The sequence below is a fragment of the Clarias gariepinus genome, chromosome 5 (genome assembly GCF_024256425.1).
Source record: "Clarias gariepinus isolate MV-2021 ecotype Netherlands chromosome 5, CGAR_prim_01v2, whole genome shotgun sequence".
Classification (NCBI taxonomy): domain Eukaryota; kingdom Metazoa; phylum Chordata; class Actinopteri; order Siluriformes; family Clariidae; genus Clarias; species Clarias gariepinus.
In genome coordinates, this window is record NC_071104.1 from 5221494 (window position 1) to 5244548 (window position 23055).

The 23055-nt window shown below is 36.2% G+C and overlaps 1 protein-coding gene across 2 annotated transcripts in view; it reads right to left on the reverse strand.

Annotated features, from left to right (window-relative positions):
- Positions 1-807: 807 nt before the first annotated feature.
- The window catches only part of si:dkey-230p4.1 (centrosome-associated protein CEP250), a 35981-nt gene continuing 13733 nt past the window's right edge, over positions 808-23055 (reverse strand). For both annotated transcript variants that reach the window (XM_053496676.1, XM_053496675.1), the window contains 13 exons: positions 21663-21811; positions 19581-19730; positions 14012-14168; positions 13225-13371; positions 12923-13032; positions 11651-11792; positions 10806-10999; positions 8785-8912; positions 5603-8709; positions 4725-4895; positions 1899-1958; positions 1299-1370; positions 808-1084 (listed from right to left, as the gene is read on the reverse strand). In XM_053496676.1, coding sequence (XP_053352651.1) covers positions 857-1084; positions 1299-1370; positions 1899-1958; positions 4725-4895; positions 5603-8709; positions 8785-8912; positions 10806-10999; positions 11651-11792; positions 12923-13032; positions 13225-13371; positions 14012-14168; positions 19581-19730; positions 21663-21811 — 4815 coding nt within the window. In that variant the 3' untranslated portion in view covers positions 808-856. The remainder of the gene's footprint in view (positions 1085-1298; positions 1371-1898; positions 1959-4724; positions 4896-5602; positions 8710-8784; positions 8913-10805; positions 11000-11650; positions 11793-12922; positions 13033-13224; positions 13372-14011; positions 14169-19580; positions 19731-21662; positions 21812-23055) is intronic.

Consider the following 23055-nt stretch of genomic DNA (forward strand, 5'->3'; position numbering starts at 1 on the left):
TTTAGTGAATCATATCATGTATACTCTGTAAAAGTAGACATTATGACAAGGTAGATGTATCAAATGAAAACCTATTTGGTGTTTGCAAAAGGCATGTTTAGAGAATCACCCTTGTGGAGCAAAGTTTGTTGGTCCGAGTTGTAAATGTTTACCTTGGACAATGCATTATGCTTATTCAAAAGCTAACACTGCTCCTTACACTGAGAACACCATTTCCACAAGGGTCATAAAACTAATTGTTACTTGTCCATACATGCTTTTTTGACTATTTGCCCTTTTATCTGGTCACATTTAGTGGATAGGCTCCTTTGGGGACCTTCAAGGTTATACCATGTTCTTTCTAAGTTTTAATAATTTGTAATGTTCAAAGCTTGAGATGCACATTAGTCTTTATGACATTCTTTGGTTAGTTATGTTATTTGTTATGTATAACAAATTCTGGGACCTTCCAGAGACTGATGCAATAACATTGAAATTATGTGACATTTTATTTTCACAAAGTTTAAATGTATTTAACTAATTATGTGATTGATGGTCAATGGCAACTGATTGCACCAAAATTAATTTAGTGGTTTCATAAACACTAAATAAATAATACTTAAATTATGATACTTAAGTTCATTATAGCTTGTTGTGTTTTATATAAATAATTTTATCAAACTTTATTAATTCACCTGAATGATATTGTTGGCTATTTTGTTAGATGCATGACATGTAATCACATATCAATTAGGTCAATTTTACTTCCAGTTGGTAAAACTACTAAATCTAAAAATATTAAGGGTGGGGAATACTTATGCAAGGCAATGTAACTCCATAGGACTTTATTAAATGTGCAAGGTATATTATAAGTTCATTAGCTGTGACTGAGCAAAATCTTTAGCTGCTCTTCTCTTATGCTCCTGTCAAGTCTTTGTGTTTCACACTCCAAAACAGTAGGGGCAAGCTGTTTGGACACCAGTGTGAGAGAGTCATTCAGGTCCTGCCTCAACATTTGCAGTGATTTACTATTCTTTAAGGACTCCTCAATAAAGTCTGCCCGTTCCTGATGATCTGAAGCCAGCAGCAGGCGTAACTGGTGGACCTGTAAAATTGCAATCAAAGTAAGCTGAGAAACACTGCAGTATTTTAAGATAACTCTTAACTATAAGGTCTCCATTATTCAAGACAAGAAGATGCAGACAAGTCAGATCTTCTATAAAATCTCTAAAAACACGGTAACCTGTAAAACATTTTAGTAGAACAATGCTACTAAATTATTTAGGTAAAAATGTATTTTTAATTTTTTTTCCTCAAACCTGTGCTGTCAGTTCTCTTGCCCGTGATCTCAGATACTTCAGCTCATCAGCTCCAAGTGGACTGCTGCAATCCTTCAAAGGAGACAGTTTTCACCGTTAGTACTGTTATCTTCAGAAATAAAGGATGACAGCAAGTACAAGTACAGGAAGCAGGTATCATGGTATCATGTAAGTTGCCACAAAAGCTGCCTTTTATGACCGTACTGTCTTTAAGAAAGTAAGCTGACATTAAAAAAGTTAGGCTTTTATTATTATTTTTTTTTAATTATTTTCATTATACATTTTAATTTATTTTTACTTTAATGTTTAAGAAAAAAAGAGAAATAACTGAAAGCTATCTTTATAGTATACTTCTAGCTACTGTGCTTATGAAGATTAACCAGCCACCACCGAGTCTGTAAAGTAAGACATTGTGTACTTGGGGACCAATAGGTCTTTTAAAGTAATTAGCTCAAGGCCAAGATTACCCAATGTACCTAAACACTACTGTAGGTAAATTAAGGCCAATGCATTTGTTTAACAGAAATAAAACTTCATAATATTCCTGCTCACATAATAAACCTTACAACTCACTCCTGCTACAAATTGTTTTATCCATACCTGGATTTCAGCCTCTGGCCTTGCGAGCTGACACTGCAATTTCTCCCTCTCCAGCTCAACCTGTTGGAAAGGAAAAAAAGAATCATGCACAGAGTTTTAAGATAAACAGATTAAGCTATGCCTCATCTTTATAGAAACAACTGAAGGATTGGTGTCATCTCTATCCTTTCTTACAACCAGAAAGAAAAACAGAAAAACAACTTGAACTAGTCGGCTTCTAGTGTGTTAGAAAATTTTAATTGACTATGTGTGTCTGACTAAAAGTCTGCATAATTAAGGGCGAGTTAAAATTGCAGACCTAGGCATGTGTATACGTGCAAGAAAGAATAAGATGTACAGGGAGTCAAGGCCTTAATTTATCTACATTGACAGAAACTCTGCGTTGTTACAAAATTGACTATTTGCATTTTGTGCTTTTGTAAATGTCTCTGCTGGTGATGAGATTGGGGTTGTGTCTCCCTAGATCTTGCAGGTTCCGCCCACTTTTGCCATTTCCTGCAAATTGATTGGTTGTTCTCCTGCTTCATCGTTGGTCCCGCCCCCTCCCAGATGATTGGTCCTATAGGAGACCCAGAGGCCTACATAAGCTCCTTCAGTCCACAGCGCTGCAGACCGTGTTTTGCTTTCTGTTTATCCCATAATTGATGCTAAATGTTATTCTGTGTATGACCCCCTTGTTCCTGACTACGCTTAGACTTTCGCCTTTTGATGATTGCTTGGTTTTTGTTCGCCTCTTCCGTGTATGACCTTTTTGCTTGTTTTGACTACACTTTTGTGTTTGCCCCTCTTTGTTTCGTTGGTTTGGATTATAAATACTTTTTTAATATATTTGTATTTAATTATTTATTTAGTGGCTTAGTAAGGAGTCAACGCCATTTTTGTTTATACTGTTTTTTTTCTGGTTTTTGGTTAGTAAGGGAGTAAGGGAAGTAATATTGTATTTGTGTTTTTTTTTTTGGTGTAGGTTAGGTCCTTCCACTTCGGTATTAGTTAGGGGGAATTCTTTGATTTATTATTTTGGCCTTGTCGGCTCCTGAAGCTCACTGCCACTTATAAGGATTTGCTTGTTAATTTTTGTAAAATAAACACTAAGCAAAGGCACTTTTGGTCTCACCCCCATGATTACTTTTCACCGTTTTCACATCGTTTCTTTTCTGTTACGGCCTGACCTAGAACGATGTCCAGACGTAAGATGTCCAGAACTGTTTAAATAAACATCTACTCTTGTTGTGATACTATTTAAAGTCTCCAGAGTTGTTAATTTAATTTCCACCACACTAGTAATTAATCAAATAAATCTGGACATAATTTTCTGCATGAGATTTTGAATCCAAGTTACAGTTTGTTGTAGGGGTTGGGTGAGATACTCATCCAATGTTAGCTTGCACTCTTAAAGCCATTCTCCCACGCAGTGTAATCAGTTCAGATATTCTATTATATATGTCTGCACTATCAGCTCCAAAACAACTTAAATAATTTGCAGTTTAATCAAGATGTTTCTTTTTTTCAAAAAAAGTTTTACTAACAAGGCATTTAATGTGTTTACATTAAAGTTACATTATCATAAGCTTACATATTAGTCAAATAGGTAAAGATTAATTGTGTAAGATATAAGGACATCAGAAAATTTATAAAATAAAAATAAATATCTAACTTTTGCCTTTGTACGTGTCCCCTTTTTGTCATCTCTGGTTATACCGCAATATGCAAATAACTCATAAGCAATAAGAATTAAAAGGCCTAATTAAAAAGATTGATACAAAAGTTGTTGGTCTTGGTTATACCTCTTTCATAGTAATAGAAATGTACAAAATCAAAAGACCTGCTAATGAGACAAAATACACAGGCTCCTCGCTCATGCATGATGAAGTGTTATGATCTGTTAAGGAATTGGGAGAACCTTTAGTAAGCAAGACAATAACCCACACCAAACTTTCAGCAAAACAAAGGGGAAAAATGGAAGTTTATAGACTGTTCAAGTCAATGCACCTCCTCATAAGAAGATTGATGAGAACCTTCCCCCCAAAGAAACACAACCAAAGGTAGATGCAGTACGACCAAGGGGAAAATTTCACAAAATAAAAATGCACAAGTTTCTGATGGCAATGGGTTGGTCTCTTGATCATTGCAAATTAGGGATATGCAACCAAGTGTTACACATTATTTTCTTTATTATATCCTGTTCCGATACATAAAATGTATGTATCATATAAAATTTGCTGGTCTGCCACCAAAGGTGCTATATTTTATGCTATTTAACAAACCTAGCTATAAATATCGGAAAACTCAAAATATCTTTTCAGTGTGTACTGATGATCGTATGACTGATACGATAGTGTTGACACAATACTAGGTAGGTGGTTTAACTGTTATGCCTGAACTGTTTAAAACTTCCTAATCTTTAATTTAATAGACTGCCTTGGAGTAAACACTGCTAGGCACACACATATTGCCATACTTTATATTTTTTGTTTTGTTTTTTTACTCCATACTAACATATCGGTATAGGTGGATGGTGGACCAGAAGCCAACCATATGGATGTCCTGAAAGATAGTCAGGCAGTAATCAAGTACCCTTTAATCTGTCCTACTAGCTGACCAGCAATAAAAATACAAACAATGCATTGTAGAACAACTAACTAACCATAACCACTTTAAGGTAGGAATGTACAGATGTTATTAACCATGAACATGCATAGGAATAATTAAATAATTCACACTTGTTAAAAAAAGAAAACTGAATATTCAGAGAGAATTTAAATTCTTACAAATTTGTTTTAGTTTTCAAAAGGTATATAGAGGTCCTGTTAATCAACATGACTATACCTGTTTTAAAGTCTCTCGTAGGTTAGTTTTCTCCAATCTCAGCTTCTCAATACGATGTTCTAGTCTTTCGTTTTTCTGTTGTAGTTTCATTAGCTTAAGCTCCAACTCAGCCACGGCTCTTTGCAGGGCACATACACGGTTCTGTGATTCCTCTTCACAGCTGCTCACCACCTTACAAAATAATAAACAATGATTTTACTTTGCAGGGTGTGTATAGTCAATTCAATTCAATTCAATTTTATTTATATAGCGCTTTTAACAATGGGCTTTGTCACAAAAATAAAAGAAATTCATTAAAAAATATTAATATAAAAAAAAAAAAGTAAATGAGTTATTTTTAGTATGGATGTGCTGATCCATAGAGATCCGATGCAATGCAGAGTAGTGCAGGTCAATATGACTTCAAACCATTAATTACAAATTTTACGAATGTTTTATGATTAATACATTATCACAATTATATTTAGGCATTTGGCAGATGCTCTTATCCCCCCTACCCCCAATACTGACAAGGTTTCCACTGTAAATATGATCAATTAATATATATTGTATATATTGTGTATATATACATACATACAGTATATACTGTACACACACATACAGGATACAGGAAATGACCCAGGCGTTCTTGCCTGACATCAGTGTTTAAACTCACTAATAAACTTCTTGTTGACTATGTAAATTGGCACAGCCATGTAAAATGCTCAAAAACTTATTGGAAATCCTTTGAGAAGAGTGGAGGTTATATAAATAATATATAATATGAAAAAGAGGGATAAATCTGGAAGGGGATGTTCAACAAGAACATGTGCATGACTGGCCAAGTGTCTACACACTTTTGGATATGTAGTGGGATTCAATATATTTCAAGTTCTCACCTGCACCTTGTTCTCCAGTTGATGCACTTTTTCTTGATAATGAATTAGCATTGCCTCATTTTTTTCCAGTGCTGATCTTATACGATCTCTGTCTTTCCTGAGCTCGTCTGCTTCCTTCTTTAAATCGTAAACCTTTGCTTGTAATTCTATATTCTCTTTCATTTGAGTCTGACTTTGTGATTCCTTCGTTTCAAAGTCTTTTTTTGTCTGCACATTTACAATTGTAAAGTTTTCTTGAAACTGGCTGTGTATCTTCTCCACAAATGTACTTTTCTCCAGATATGTCGTTACATTTTGTTTTTTTCTTTCCATTTGCCTTTTTACAATGTCTGTCTCTATTTGTGCATCCTTGAGTTTTTCCCGTAAAAGATCCCTTGCATGTTCTTCTTCAATTTCTGGAATTATTACTAACTTAATATCTTTTTCATCACTTTGTTTTTCTACATGGTCCATCCTGTTATTTGATTTAATTTTATTCTTCATAGGGTCAGTTTCCCTTTTGTCTTTTACAAGTTCAAAGCTAATGGTTTTCTTTTCCATTTTACTTTCCAACATGTTCATTTCTTGCTCCTCCAAGGGATCATTTATTCTGTTGATTTCACGCTCTTCCTCTTTTAGCTGGTTTGGTCTTTTATTTTTCTGATCTTTCAGCAATTCATGGTTTTTTAGCTTATTTTTATCTGTTACATCTTCCTGGAGCGTCGATTTCAGGGTCTCTTGTACTCCCGCCTCCATTTTCTTTACATCTTCAACTTCATACTTTGTCTTAATGTCATTTTCCTCCCTGATCCACAGCTGTGCCTGAAGATCTTCATTCTTTTTCTGGAGTATCTGGACCCTAAGGTTTAGGTATTCAGTTTCTTCTCGTGCTGCTCTGACTTCCTCCTTTCTTTCCTTTATCTTGTCATTTATTTTCTCTTCTAAGATCTTCCTGAGTTTTTCTCCTTCAGAGCGGCTCTCCTCTAGCAACTCCTTCAGTGTGACCATCTCTTCCAGTCCAGCTTTAATTCCATCTTTCATCTTTTTATTCTCTATATCCCTTTCTTTCACCATTGTTTCTGCCTTCTCCTTGCTCAGAAAAAGCACAGATAACTCTCCCCTTAGCTTTGTCACCTCTGTTGACATTGCATCTTTATTTTTCTTTGCTTGTTTTAGCTCCTCCTCTTTTTGCTCAAGAACCAAATCCATTTTTTCAATAACACTATCTTTCCTCGTTAGATCTTCTACCAGATTCTGAATTTGTTGCTGTAGCTCTAACCTTACCCTTTCTTCCTTTTCTTTTCTTTCTTTCAGTTCAATCTTTAGCCTCCCTATCTCGCCATTCATTTCCCTAAATGACCTCTTGAGTTCTTCCTTTCCCTCTTCCCCTTTCTCCATTCTCAATTTTAATGTCTTGATTTTTTCTGCATTTTCATGTAAAAGCTTTGACTTGATCTCTAATTCTCTCAGCTTCTCCAGAAGACTTTTTCTTGCTATGTCTGCTTCTTGCATCAAATCTTTATTCTTTACTTCCAGTTCCTTCACGTTTTCTTCCACTATAGCTATTTTATTTTTTGCCACCTGGAGTTTTTGATCATATTCCTTTTGTATATTTCTTTCTTTTTCCTGGACAAGTTTTGTTTCATTCAGTTTTTCTTTTAATGTCATCAGTTCCTCATTTTCTTGCTGTTCTTTTTGTTCTAAAGTCTCTCTCAGTTTGTTTAAATCTACCTCTCTTTCTTTAAGAAAAACAGTCTGGATTTGAAGTTGATCTTTTTGCTCTAGCACTTTTCTTTCAACTTCACACTTCTCTCTATCCAGCTCACCGATCTTTACTCGAAGTTCATTAATTTCTTCCATCATCCGCTGTTCTGCTTCTTCCAGTTGGTTCCTCTTGTCTTCCAGACTATTTTTTTCTCTTTTCAATCCATCTAGCTGTATTTTTAATTTCTCTTGCTCATGTTTTTCTTCCATCATCCTTACAATTGTATTTCTATGTTCTTCTATCTCTCCATCTCTCTGCTTCAGCTTTTTCTCTTGTTCTCTGTACTCCTCCTTTATTCTTTCATGGTCACTCTGCATATCTTCTTCATTTTTCTTCAGTATTTTAATCTCCTCTTCTCTTTCTTGCAGTATGTCAGCCAATTCATTTTTCTCTTGTTCAACAGAAATGTGTTTTTTTACTCTATCCATTAGTACTTCTTTTTGTTTTACCACATCTCCAACCTTTTCCTTCCACCATTCTATCTCATCTTTTGTTTTTATTTCTTTCTGTTCCAGATCTACGACTTTACTCTTAAGCTTTTCCAGGTATGTATCTCTTTCCTGCAGCAGATGAGACATGTGCTCCTTCGCCATCGTTAATTCTTCCACATTCTCTTTGAGCCTTTCTAACTCATTTTCTTTTAGTTTTAGCTCACCTTTTAGCTTTAGTTCCTTTCCTCTTTCTTCTGCCTCCCTTTCTTTTTGCATTATTTTCTCTCTGTTTATTTTATCAGCTATTACAATATCTTTTTCCTCAAGCTCCCTTTTTATTTTTTCAATTAGACCGTCCTGTAATTGGATATTCTCCATTAAATCCTCTATGTGCTTACTATTCTTTTCTATCTCACCATCTCTTATTTTCAAAATATTGGTCATCTTGACATTTTCTTCTTTACTTATATTTAGAACTTCACTGTCTTGCCTCATTCTTTCTAAAAGTTCCTCCTTCTCTCTATCAAAATCAATCACTTTCTCCTTCAACTGTTCCATCTTGGCTTTCGCTTCTTGCATTTGCAACTCCAGACTCCTGATTTCTGATAACAGTGTTTCCACATCTCCATCTTTTTCAACAGTCAAAATTGCAAGCTTTTCATTTTCTTTCATCAATCCATCCATCCTGTTTTTTAGAGCTAATGTCTCCCCATCTTTTACCCCCAGCTCAGAGTTCAAGGCTTCTCTTTCTCTTTGCCAACTTTCTCTGTCTTCCTCATGTATTCGCTGATTCTTCAACAATGTTTGGCCTTCAGCATTCAATCGTCTGATCTCTATTTTAAACTTTTCAAGCTCTTTTTCATGCTGCCTGTGTGCTTCAAGGGCTCTTCTTTTCTCTTCCTCCAGCTCAGATTGAAGACACATTATCTCTCCTACAACAACATTTATAATAATAATTAAATGATGAATTTTCATAATAAAAAAAAGTTGTGTAAACAAAATCTCACCATGTAGAACATCTTTGGCCTGCTGGAGTGCATGAACCTGCATTTGCAGTTGTGTATGCTGAACCTCCAGAACAGAAATCTGTTCCTTCGCCGCACACAGCTGCTGCTGGAGGTTGCCAGTCAAAATCCTAAAAAAAAAAAAAAAATCATGCAAGTTACGCACACAGCTGAGTAGTAGTCATATTTTGGTTTATCTTATGGCACAATTGTAAGAGATAAGATAAGATAAACCTTTATTCGTCCCACAGCAGAGAAATTTATTTGAACTATAGCTGTCTATTGACTTTCCAAACATCTTTGTCTATACATGTACTTATGGACATGTGAGTTACGAATTTCCTCAAATACAAACGAACCGCGGTTCGACCTCCGGTTTAATCGTGAAAGTACCTCACGTGTATTGTACAAAGAATAGACACTGCAATTCACCACATACCAATATTTAAAATTATATACAATATTTTCAGTGAGTAAGTGAATGTATAAAATGTCTAAAATCCAGTATATTGTATGTGTGTGTGTGTAGGCGGTGAGGGCCTCATTGGATTTAATCAGTCTGGAAACATGATGATAGAAAATGGCTGTCCTGTAAAGCTGTCCTGATGGTAAATAATCCTAATTTTGGAAATCCTCATCAAAACAGAGTTCACAGTACAATACAGTGGAAAACAGCTTTGAGACAAAAGGGTTTCCGGTGCAGAGACAAAACTTTTATTTTACGTGTGAGGATAAATTTTCTTTAGGCACGATTATGGTTTTTGGCCACATGATGGCAGCGTGGGGAAAAGGGACAGATTTAGTCAAGTGGATTGGTATGCTTTACATTGTATATTCATGTCAAAGGCATACAAGACTCATTTGATTGGACTTAAGAATAAATCGGACTTACAAATGTGCTCCCAAAACAGGACTCGTTCATAAGTAGGGGACTACCTGTACAGCTTCAGGGTCTTTCAAAAGAAAAGGATACTATTGAAAGTTCAGTTCCATTTAAATACTGCAACATGGAAAGGATTTCATTTTATAACATTTATACTGAGCAATGCTGAGTGGAATGAACTTCCGCTTTTTATTTAATAAATACGAGGAGGACTCAAATAGAAATTAAGTATTTTATTTGAAAGTAACCTTGAATGAACAAAGTAACCTTGAATGAACTTCCGCTTTTTATTTAATAAATACGAGGAGGAGTCAAATAGAAATTAAGTATTTTATTTGAAAGTAACCTTTACCTATACCTGTAACCTCTGTACAAAAGGATTTTGTGGCTCCCTGTGTATTCTTTTTTGTAGGAAACGGTCCAAATGGCTCTTTGTGAGTATATAAAAAAACACACATTTTGTTGAGCATTTGTGGGGCCTTATGACATTAATGCAACTTGCCCAGATTGATTAGCACTACACAGTACTTCACAGCTCTTTATTAACTAATACATTCTTAAAGGCAGGAGGGATAGTGCCGAACTACAATAATGTGGTCAGAAAACAATCATGAAAGGAGATCACAACTGCTTAGTGAAATTGCATCGTATAAAATGGCCAGCAAAATTCGGTGCTATGTGTACTCATAATTGACACTAAATGACTGTGTGACCATAAGAAAAAAAGGCTTCAGTGAGAGAGGGAGCATAAAGATAGTCCCTCGGAGCAATGGAAAAAGATGATGCGGTGCCAGATTGACACTATTCATTGTAAAAAGGGAAGTGCGTTAAGCGATGCACCCTTCATGCATACTGTACAAGCCTCTGGAGACAGTGTTATGATCTGGGGTTGCTTCGGTCTCTCAGGTCTAGGCTCAGCAACGTTATGTGGCAATAAAATGAAGTCAGCTAAAGACCTGAATGTACTAAATGACCAAATAATGCTTATATGGAACTGAAGTAGATAACAAAATATATAAGTTATACAGAGTCATTTTTTTTAATGTAATAACAACCTTTAATACCCTAATAAATGCATTTGCAATACACTGTATATATGAATTAATAAAATAAGACATATTTAAAGAACAGACACAGTTACCCGAGTTCCTCTCTGTCTTGTTTCATTTCCTTTTTTTCTTGGCCCATACTGTGCACTTGTTCCTCCAGTCGCTGTTTTTCTCTCTGCAGCTCTTCTATCACTCTCTGGGCCATCTTCTCTTGGTCCAGCTCTTTATCCAGCTTCCCCTTCATAGTACGCAACTTCTCACCCACACCTCTGCACTGTTCGGACAACTAACACAGGGATATGTAGGTTATGTGGGGAAGGTGCTTCTCTAGTATGTGTTCTTTACTGCAGCTTCTGACATCCTTGATCATATTATTCTATTTGATAGATTAGATGTTGTCGGAATCAAGATAGTGTAGATATAAATGGTGACTATCCTATATGTACTAAAGTCAAGTTTGGATTCCACAGGGTTCGGTTTTAGGCCCACTGCTATTTTATCTTCACTTGCTTCTTCAGGGCAACATAATTTGTGACCATGATATTAGTTTCCACTATTGTGCTGATGGCACATGTCTAGGCTTATATGTCATGCTGTTGCAACTGATAGGTTGGACTATTGTAATGCCTTACTGTCTGGTTGTTCAACTAGGTGAATAAACAAGCTTCAGTTAGTCCAGAACCAGATGATATTAGCACATGACCGCTATCTTGTCCAATGTATAGGCTCCCAGTAATCTTTCGCATTGATTTTTAAATACAGTGGAACCTTGGATTGTGAGTACCTTGGTCTGCGAGTGTTTCACAAGACAAGCAAACATTTTAGATCAATTTTAATTAGGTAAAGGAGTGAGTTCTTGAAATATGAAGTAACAAGTTTTTTTTATTTACTTAATACAACAGATCGGTTTCTCTCGCTTCAGTTTTTCCCAGCTCACCTGCTCATTTTTCATTTTCTCATCAGTGAGAGCATTAGAGTCTCTCTCTCTTTCCTCTCTCAATATTTGCAGTTCCTCCTCCAGTTCTCTTTCTCTTCCTCTAAGCAGATGAAGGTTTTCCATATCTGCATTTCGGCAAGCCCTAAAAATATAGTTCAAACATGCATATAAGCATTCTTCAAAATATTTTGTGTGTTTAACAATGCTGTTAAGAAGTAATGGACATTTAATATATAAGGAAATGAAACAACTAATAGCTAATTACTAAAAAATTATGCAACTATAGAATATAAACAGTAATTAAATAAACAAATCAGGCAAGTAATTATTCAAAATATAATTTTGAAATTAACTAAATGAGTAAATGAATGTGCGAAAGGTGAGTCCCACAAATCTCTTTATATTTTGCTTTCAAAGAGCCAGACTTTCCCATATTTTTATATGTATTGCAGTCTTAAAGAATTGTTATTTTATTTCTCTCTTGTTTTGGCTCTTTTTAAATGGTATCTTAAGGCAGTTTGCAGCCTGTCACGATAGAACATTTGTTCCCATTCTTTACTTTAATATACACAATATAGGTTCATTTAATATATATATATAAAAAAAAAAGTACTTATAAATCACAGCAAGTAAATCACAGCAAGTAACTTGATTCTGGAAAGAATGTTATACAACAGCAAGGTCAAGATGTCGGGAGGCACAGTGGTTTGGTTCTCCCGACTTTGAATATCCATATCTAAAGAACCCAACCTGCTCTATAAAATTCAGTTTATTCTGCCATCATCCAGCTGGTGTTACAGAGCTATATTTCACAACTGAATGTTGAACTAAAGCAAAGACGCAGGCAAAAACATAACACAATCATCTGGTTATCTGCTAAAATTATGTGAAATCCATAACTCAGATCAAAGAGAAATAATCCACAACTTGCAAATTCTAATTAATCCAAAATTTACCATAAGTTCAATAATGATTTTCTATGTGCATTATTTGTTCTATTGAACTTGTGTTGGTTTACATGTGTTTCTATTCCCCATTTATAATAATATTTTATTATTAATTCATGTCATTATACACATAAACCCAGGAGATCACAACAGTATTTTACTGTGTCAATGACAAAAACATGACAATTAAACTTTAAAACAGGGTGCACGCTTTCCGAGCAATTGAGCTATTTAAATATTTTAACACATAATATAATGGTTCTGTATAACACCAAATAAATGGATTTAATCAGAACATATCATTAATTATGTCAGAGCATCTGACCTTAACTCTCCGTTTTCCTCTGAAACAGCATTTAACTCCTTCTGCAGTGATGCTACATCTGACTGCAAACACTGCACCTGCAACTGAGATTCAGTCACCTGCTCCTCCAGCTGGGGAGTACAAACCAAGCACACACACACACACACACACACACACACACACACACACACACACACACACACTGGTTTTACCATGTTTGTAGGGTCCATGTATAGACCTACTGTACTGACAATGTAGATGAACTGAAGGCATTGACTGAATGATATCATGATATCTGAAATGTAAATCAAAGGAATAAACACCTGAAGGTTTTGGGCACTGAGCTCTCTTTTATCCTGTGCCAGTGACTCATTCAATCTAGCCATTTTCTCCAAGGAATCACGGGTATCTGCAGTTTCCCTCTGCAGCAAAGCGTGTGTAGAGGAAAGAGACAGCAGAGACTCACGTGTCTAAAAACAGAAAGATGGCATAAACATACTTAAAATGAGTAATTCTGTAAATCTGGGCAAAAAATACGAATAAATTACAATGAAGCAGCAGAATAAAAGCTTTCTTATGCAAATCAAGTATTTGTTTCACAAGTAAATGTTTATTGAAAAAACAATACTAGTAGAATAAACTGGAACTGGCTGTGCAACCTGACTGGGACCACTTTAATATCTCTAAACTAAAAGTGTAATCCATGCTTTCTGTTTACTATAAAAACCTTGCTTATTTTCTGCATTTTAAAACTATATATATATTTAATCTATGAAATAACACATATGGCATTAGGTAATTATGTAACAACAACTACTACAGTCAGTTGTTATTTTAAGACATTAAGGTCAGCCTTTCTTTAACAGTATTGTGTCAAGTGCATTTGCAAAACCCATCAAGCTCCATGATGAAACTGTCTCTCATGAAGACCTTCCCAGGAAAGCAGGACCAAAACTTTCCTCTGCTGCTGCGGAGAAGTTCATTTAGAGTCACCAGCCTCAGAAATCACCAATTAACAACCAGCACCTCAGATTAGAGCCGTTATGTTCAAAAGAGATTATTGCGTATTTGTTCTACAATGTAACTTCTAGTATGCTGTTTGAACTTTACCTTGGCTAAAGCATCTCTGGTGTCTGCTAACTCTTTCTCCGCACGTGCACTTTCCATTCTCTCTTGTTCCAGCGCCACCTGCAGTGTATGTAGCTCTATACGAGTGCGACTCTGTTGCTCACACAAATGGGCGTCTCCCACAAGCTTTGCCTCAATTCTGAAACAAAAAATGACATTATTTTTAACCAGAAACTTTATTTCTATCTTTTATTTTATCAAATTTAAAACAAAGTTTATCCAGGTACACAGTCTTCAAAACAACCACCTGTGTTTTCATCCATCTGTCCACGTCCCCACATCTCTATCAATATTATCAATTAAGCCTAGAGGACAAGAGTCCTTCATCATCTGAAGACAAAGTGCCCCTGAGGCTGTAGGAGGTGAAACCAGCCTTGATTATGCACTGACATTTTGCTGGTTGTGTGATAGAGAAACCATGTATATATACTGATCAGTTAGATACACAATGAGATCAAAAGCATTAATATTTTCTTATAGACTAGATGTGTTAAAAGCCACCCATTACTTAAGTGATCAAAAATAAAGAACACGTGACTGACAGGTGTTCCCTATTTGTTTGATTTGTTTTGTGAATGATTAATAGCTCTACATGTCTACTTGCTTCAGTCCTTGCATCCTGGTAGGCAATTGTTGTTAAAAAAAAAACAGCAACCAGTGAACCCTGAAACAAATCTGAGAAAGATGAAATTTCAAGCTTTTGATCTCATTTTGATCCCTGAAGCTGAGGAAAGGTGGAAAACTAATCAGAATCATAGCATTAGACTTCGCCAGTGCAAACTTAGGGTATTATCTGAAAAAGAAAGGATGCACTTGTGTACTAAGTATATATATGGTACAAGTGAAGCAGCAGTTTCAGCTGTAGTATAGTGGATGGATATTGTAGTACATTGATTGATTTTACCATTGAAATATTTAAAACCTTCTCTTCTGTTTTAGCCCCAATATTGCAGAGAGTATATAATGAGGCCTTCTCTTTGGGTCAGCTCCTAACAACCATGTCTGAGGCATCCATTTCACTGTTGCTAAAGAAAGATAAAAATCCACTCTTGTGCAGCAGTTACAGGCGAAATTCCTTTGTTAAATGTGGATTTTAAACTTTTATCTAAGATCCTTGTGCTTCGTCTTTAGCAAGTGTTGCCTGCTGTTATTTCCCCAGATCAGACAGGCTTTATGACTGGCAGACACTCTTTTTTATAATACCAGGAGACCTTTTAATACCATCCTCTCACCGAGCACAGAGATTCTGTTATCCCTAGACGCAGAGAAGACATTTGACAGGGTTGAATGGGGGTATTTGTTTTTTATTCTAAGTAAATTTAGTTTCAGTTCAAAGTTTATAGCTTGGATTCAGTTACTGTACTCCTCCCCTGTTGCATCGGTACATACCAATGCGACACATTAGAAAACTTTCCCCTTGCTTCGAGGTACACGGCAAGGTTGCCCTCTTTCGCCTCCACTATTTGCTCTGGCAGTGGAGCCTTTGGTCATATGGCTGCAAGGTGAGGAAAAGTTTGAAGGCATTACCCGATTTGGAATTTCTTATAAATTATCCCTTTATGCAGATGACCTACTTTTATATATATCTAACCCCATTTCATCACTACCACCAATCCTGCAAATCTTTTACTTGGTTGGTAAATGTTCAGGATACAAATTGAATCTTCAAAAAAGTGAACTAAATATATATATATTAGTGCAACATGGTCCTCTCTTCCAATATCGCTAATTGGTTGTATTAATTTGGTCAAGATGACAATTCTGCCTTAATTCTTATATCTTTTTCAACACATACCCATTTAACAAATCTTTCTTTGTTACTCTGGACCAGATAACTAACTCTTTTTTGTGGCTTGGCCAACATGCACGAATCAGAAGAAAAGTTCTTGAACTTCCAAGGTCAAAAGGGGGTCTTGTCTTACCAAACTTTCAATATTATTACTGGGCTTGCAATATTAACAAGCTTTTACACTGGATTAACGCTTCTAGAGTTTCTGAACTTTACTGACTGATCTGCTCTAAGCTTTCCATAAACACTAAAAATGTCTCAGACAGCTTAGTGGTGACCAATACTCTTAGAATATGGGTTAGTTTTAGAAAACATTTTGGGTTAATCACTCCATCTGTTCTTTCTACCATCATGTACTGATGCAATTTTTTTTGACTGGTCCTCTAGAGGTCTTATATCTATCAAAAACTTGTATGATAAAGGTATATTCTTGTCATTTCCGGAGTTGTCAGAAAAGTTTAATCTTCCCAGAACACATCTTTTTCATTTTTTTTTCTCGAATCAATTGGCGCATTAAATTTTTACTCCACTGAATCACTGAAGAATGCATGAACTTGGGGTTTCTATGAGCGAAACAGAATGGGATCATGCACTCAATCTAATAAACTCTTCCTCAATATGCACACGACATAGACTGATGCAGTGCAAGATTCTTCACAGAGCACACTATACTAACGCCAGATTAGCCAAAATATACCAGGACAGAAATGACACTTGCAATAGGTGCGGACAGTCTCCGGCAAATCACACGCATATGTTCTGGTCCTGTCCAAGATTGACAGAGTTCTGGTCTAAAATATTTTATACTTTCCAATTATACCTTTGGACTGTCAATCTCTCCAAATCCTTTAACAGCTCTATTCGGAATTCCTCTTGAACCAAATTTATCTTCGACAACTCAAGTCGTTGTTGCTTTCACCACACTATTGGCCAGGGGGCTTATTCTCCTCATGTGGAAACATGCTTCCCCTCCTTCTTATGGGAGATGAATAAAAGATGGAAAAAAATATTTTATGTTTAAAACTGGAAAAAAAAATCCACTTTTCTTTAAAAGGGTCTTTAAAAACCTTTTATAAAACATGGGAACTAGTGTTAAATTATATTGATACTATTGATCTATTACATGAAGATGCAGTAGAGGATTCTTTTTTTGTAGTTTGGTTGTTTGTTTGTCTGGTTTTGTCGTTAGGGAGGGAGGAGGGAGGGTTTGGGGTGGGTTAAGAAGTTAAAATTTTAAATGCATGTTTTTGTATATTTATTATGTTGAAGGGCTGCAACCAACGATTATTTTGATAATCGATTAGTTGGGCGATTGTGTTTTCGATTAATCGATTAATCGGATAAAACCTAACCACTTCTTTAATTTGATATTTTGCTTATAACTATTTAACAAAACATAAATAAGGGTATTATTTACGTATAAAAAGAAACTTTTTAAAATGCAAAAGCCACATATAGAGTTTACCTTAAATGAAATGTAGTATAAATATATACAATACAATATACTGTGTATATATATATATATATATATATATATATATATATATATACAGTGGTGTGAAAAACTATTTGCCCCCTTCCTGATTTCTTATTCTTTTGCATGTTTGTCACACTTAAATGTTTCTGATCATCAAACACATTTAACTATTAGTCAAAGATAACACAAGTAAACACAAAATGCAGTTTTTAAATGATGGTTTTTATTATTTAGGGAGAAAAAAAATCCAAACTTACATGGCCCTGTGTGAAAAAGTAATTGCCCCCTGAACCTAATAACTGGTTGGGCCACCTTTAGCAGCAATAACTGCAATCAAGTGTTTGCGATAACTTGCAACGAGTCTTTTACAGAGCTCTGGAGGAATTTTGGCCCACTCATCTTTGCAGAATTGTTGTAATTCAGCTTTATTTGAGAGTTTTCTAGCATGAACCGCCTTTTTAAGGTCATGCCACAACATCTCAATAGGATTCAGGTCAGGACTTTGACTAGGCCACTCCAAAGTCTTCATTTTGTTTTTCTTCAGCCATTCAGAGGTGGATTTGCTGGTGTGTTTTGGGTCATTGTCCTGCTGCAGCACCCAAGATCGCTTCAGCTTGAGTTGACGAACAGATGGCCGGACATTCTCCTTCAGGATTTTTTGGTAGACAGTAGAATTCATGGTTCCATCTATCACAGCAAGCCTTCCAGGTCCTGAAGCAGCAAAACAACCCCAGACCATCACACTACCACCACCATATTTTACTGTTGGTATGGTGTTCTTTTTCTGAAATGCTGTGTTACTTTTACGCCAGATGTAACGGGACACGCACCTTCCAAAAAGTTAAACTTTTGTCTCGTCGGTCCACAAGGTATTTTCCCAAAAGTCTTGGCAATCATTGAGATGTTTTTTAGCAAAATTGAGACGAGCCTTAATGTTCTTTTTGCTTAAGTGGTTTGCGCCTTGGAAATCTGCCATGCAGGCCGTTTTTGCCCAGTCTCTTTCTTATGGTGGAGTCGTGAACACTGACCTTAATTGAGGCAAGTGAGGCCTGCAGTTCTTTAGATGTTGTCCTGGGGTCTTTTGTGGCCTCTCGGATGAGTTGTCTCTGCGCTCTTGGGGTAATTTTGGTCGGCTGGCCACTCCTGGGAAGGTTCACCACTGTTCCATGTTTTTGCCATTTGTGGATGATGGCTCTCACTGTGGTTCGCTGGAGTCCCAAGGCTTTGGAAATGGCTTTATAACCTTTACCAGCCTGATAGATCTCAATTACTTTTGTTCTCATTTTTTTCTGAATTTCTTTGGATCTTGGCATAATGTCTAGCTTTTGAGGTGCTTTTGGTCTACTTCTCTGTGTCAGGTAGCTCCTATTTAAGTGATTTTTTGATTGAAACAGGTGTGGCAGTAATCAGGCCTGGGGGTGACTACAGAAATTGAACTTTTAACTGTGATAAACCACAGTTAAGTTATTTTTTAACAAGGGGGGGCAATTACTTTTTCACACAGGGCCATGTAGATTTGGAGTTTTTTTTCTCCCTTAATAACATAATCTTCATTTAAAAACTGCATTTTGTGTTCAATTATGTTATCTTTGACTAATAGTTAACGGTTTTTGATGAGCAGAAACATTTAAGTGTGACAAACATGCAAAAGAATAAGAAATCAGGAAGGGGGCAAATAGTTTTTCACACCACTGTATATAGTTTAAAAAATACACTGATATATTCAGTTAAGATATAAACAGCTAAAATAATGTAATTTTGTATAATAAAATGATGTATGCATAAGTAAAACCACAGTTAATTACAAGTTAACTTTGTAGTGGACTATAAAAAAAAAAACTGTAGAAATGCATAAAGCTAATAGTCACAAATATACTGTTATTTGCATTCGCTGAAAACCATCACTAAATCTAATATTCTACTGTTATTCGCACCGTTTAAATTAAGCTAATCTAAAGTAGCACCATTTAACTAATCACTATTGCTCTATGTGATGTGAGCAGCCCAACTAATCGATAACGGCATTCGTTGACAACGAATTTTATTATCGATTTTATCGATTAGTTGTTGCAGCCCTACTATGTTGTATCTTTTGTTAAATGCTAATAAATATAATTGGGGAAAAAAGAAAAAAAAAACTCAAATAATAATAAGAATATGTATGTACAAGATTATGATATGATCTTTATACAATATAAATGATTCTGAATATAAGTTGAAAAACTTTGGGAACACAGACCTGAGCGTCACTGAGCATGGATTTCACACAAGTAGAAATTTTTTACCTTTTCTGACGCTCACTCTCCATTCCACTCCGCTCCTCATCCTCCCTCTCCCTCTGCTGTATCAACCTTACATTTTCTCTTTTCAGATCTTCACTGCGGCACTCAGATTCATCCAGCTGCCTCTTTAAACTTAAAGTTGTTTCTTTTTCACTGCAAAAAAAAAAATATATATACTCACATAATAGATCTGATATTTCCCCTAATGTCTCAGCTTGTGGCTGGCTTTTCTTCTATAGACAGCTCTCTGGTTTTCATGTTGGGAACATAAAGCAGACAACTGTCTGAATCATTTTGTACCACTTTTAAAAATGGATGGGGCGGAGACCATAATTGAAAAGAGCAGTATTTCCAACTGTTCATAAATTAATAAATGTCTGCACTTTAAACTTATAGTTATTCATTATTTAACGCCAATATCCTTTGATAGAGAGCTAAAGTAACAGTGTGTCAATGTCCAACGGTCCATGTCCCTGACTGCTAATTTGTCTTAAACAGTGGTCCTCAGCCCTGGTCCTGGAGGACCCCTTGCCCTGCACATTTTAGTTTTTTTTCAGCTCCCAGCACCTCTGATTTAACTAATTAGCTAATTCACAGCCTTTTCTCAATATACAGTGGGGGAAATAAGTATTTGATCCCCTACAGATTTTCTAAGTTTGCCCACTTACAAAGAAATGAAGGGTCAATGAATGTTATGATTAAGTTGCATTTCAATGAGGGAAAGAAGTATCTGATCCCCTACCAACCAACAATAATTCTGCCTCTCACAGACTGGTTATGTGCTCTTGTGGTACACATATCAATTTAAGAAGGCTCTCCTAACAACAATGTGGTATGTGTATAAAAGCCACCTGTCCACAAAATCTCTATCTTCTATTCAACCTCACCACCATCAGCAAGACCAAAGCGCTGTTAAAGCAAGTCAGGAACAAGATTTTAAACCTTTAGGCTGGAATCAGCTCGAAGCTTGGTGAGAAGGAGACAACTGCTGGAGCAATTATTTACAAATGGCACAAATACAAAGTAACCACTAATGGCCCTATATGCAAGATTTCACCTCATGGAGTAAGAATAATCATGAGAAAAATGAAGAACCAGCCCAGGACCACACGGGAGGAGCTTGTGAATGATCTCAAGGCAGTTGGGAGCACAATCACCAAACAAACCATTGGTAACACAACACGCCTGCATGGATTGAAGTCCTTCAGCGCAGCAAGCCTTCCCCTCTTTAAAAATACACATGTACAGACCTGTCTGAGGTTTGCCAATGAACAGAGAAAGATTGGGATGAACTGCTGTGGTCAGATGAGACCAAAATTGAGCTCTTTGTCATCAACTCGACTTGCTGTTTTCGGAGGAAGAAAAATGCTGACTAAGAACACCACAGTCCCTACAGGCAAGCACGGAGGTGAAAACATTATGCTTTGGGGCTGTTTCTTTGCTAAAGGTACAGATCGACTTTGCTGCACTGAGGGGCCAGTGGATGAGGCCATGTGTTGTAAAATTGTGAATGAGAACCTCCTGAAGATGGGTTGTGGATGGGTCTTCCAGCATGAAAATGACCCCAAACATACTGCCAAGGCAACTAAGGAGTGGCTCAAGAATAAGGACATTAAGGTCATGGAGTGGTCTAGCCAGTCTTCAGACCTTAATCCAATAGAAAATTCACTGAGAGAGCTGTAACTTCGAGTTGGCAAGCAACAGGCAAGAAACATGTGGATCAAAATGCATCCCAAGATGTGTGCAAATCTGGTAAACAACTACAAGAAACGTCTTCCAGCTAGGGTTTCTCTACCAAAGACTAAGTCATGGTTTGCTTGGGGATCAAATACTTATTTTCCTGATTGAAATGCAAATTAATTCATAACATTTGTATCATGTGCTTTTTCTGGATTTTTGGTTAATATTCTGTCTCAGTCCTTTACCCTAAACCTATGATAGAAATTATAGACCCTTTATTTCTTTGTAAATAGGCAAACAATATAAATAGAAAATCTGTGGGGGAACAAGTATGTAATGTGCAGGGCAGGTAGTCCTCCAGGACCAGGGTTTAGGACTGCTGGTCTAAATTATTTAGCCGCTTACCTGCTCAGTAGGCTCTGTGTCTGCTTTAACGCTAAAGCTTCCGAACTGGCTTGTTTCTGAAGAGCCACCTTCTCATTTTCAAGTGCTGTGATTTGCTGTTGCAGTGATTCTGTCTCCACTTTCAACCTGCGCCACTTCCCCTCAGCTTCCTGAAAAACCAAGATACTCCACCGTAAATACATCAAAGGTATATTAACATAGAACCAATGCATACATCTTATGTGCATTAAGGCAACTTTTAAAACTGTAAGATATAATCAAATGGCAAGAATAGTATGATACAATGCAATTTAAAAACTTTTGTTTTAAAATATATAATAATCTATTACACTAAAAATAACTAAAAAAGGAAAACAAGCTTTCAGGAGGGATGTTGTGCAGTAAAGAAATAATAATAATAAAAAATAAAATATATAATGTAATTGATAAGTTGAAAGCAATTAAATGTTCAGATTTTCTGTTTATATTTGCTGGTGCCTTCCTGATTTCTCCTGCTCATAATTCACTAACTAACCATGTGAATAACTGAGCTTCAGATGGGTTTTCCCAACATGTAGTTTATTCTACTGGGACTTAAATAATGCTCTTTTGACCAGCTTAGAATGACAAGCATACGCTGTATTTTTTGTTGTTGATGGTGTTTTGTTGTTCTTTAGAAATTATGTCTAGGTCTGGAAATATAACATTTAGCCATAAACATTGGATATTGTGGCATGATAGCATAACATAGATGGAAGACAATTCCTGGAGAAACTGTAAAGTAGACACTAAAATACAGTGCACTGCTTTTCCTGGACAGACCATTACTGATGGCTCTTTTGTATCCCACACTCATATAAAGATATACGCATTTATACTGGCTGAGATGCCAGTAAGTGTGTGTGTGAGTGGAGGAGGCGTTGCTTAGACCAGTCTCCATAATAAAAGGCCTCTCTGTACAGCTCCCTTCCACGCAATGTCACATGATCTCTTGCATTTACTGAAATAGAGAAGTCTGTCCTCTGATTCGCAGGAACTGAGCTCGGCTGAGCAGTTTGATATAATTTATTCTTTTTTGGGGGGTTTGTGCAAAATTACAGTTTAAAAACGGAGTTTGTTTTTGTCTACACTGTAAAAACCTCATTAGGAAAAAGTTTGAGGGCCAGTTATGAAAAGGTTAGTTATTTTTGATCAACATGATTTTATTCAATGTAGTAGTAGAGAGTAGTAGATCGCGAGCCATTCAACACAATCTTTCTCATTTTCCAATCAGACCAAAAATGAGCGAGTTACAACCACAAGATCAAAAGGGTTCATGGTGGGTCCCAAACAAATCATCATAACACGAAAATCGTGTTTGTAACTGAACATTGTTACACCAGTATGTTGGGATTGTGTCCAGAAATTGACAGAG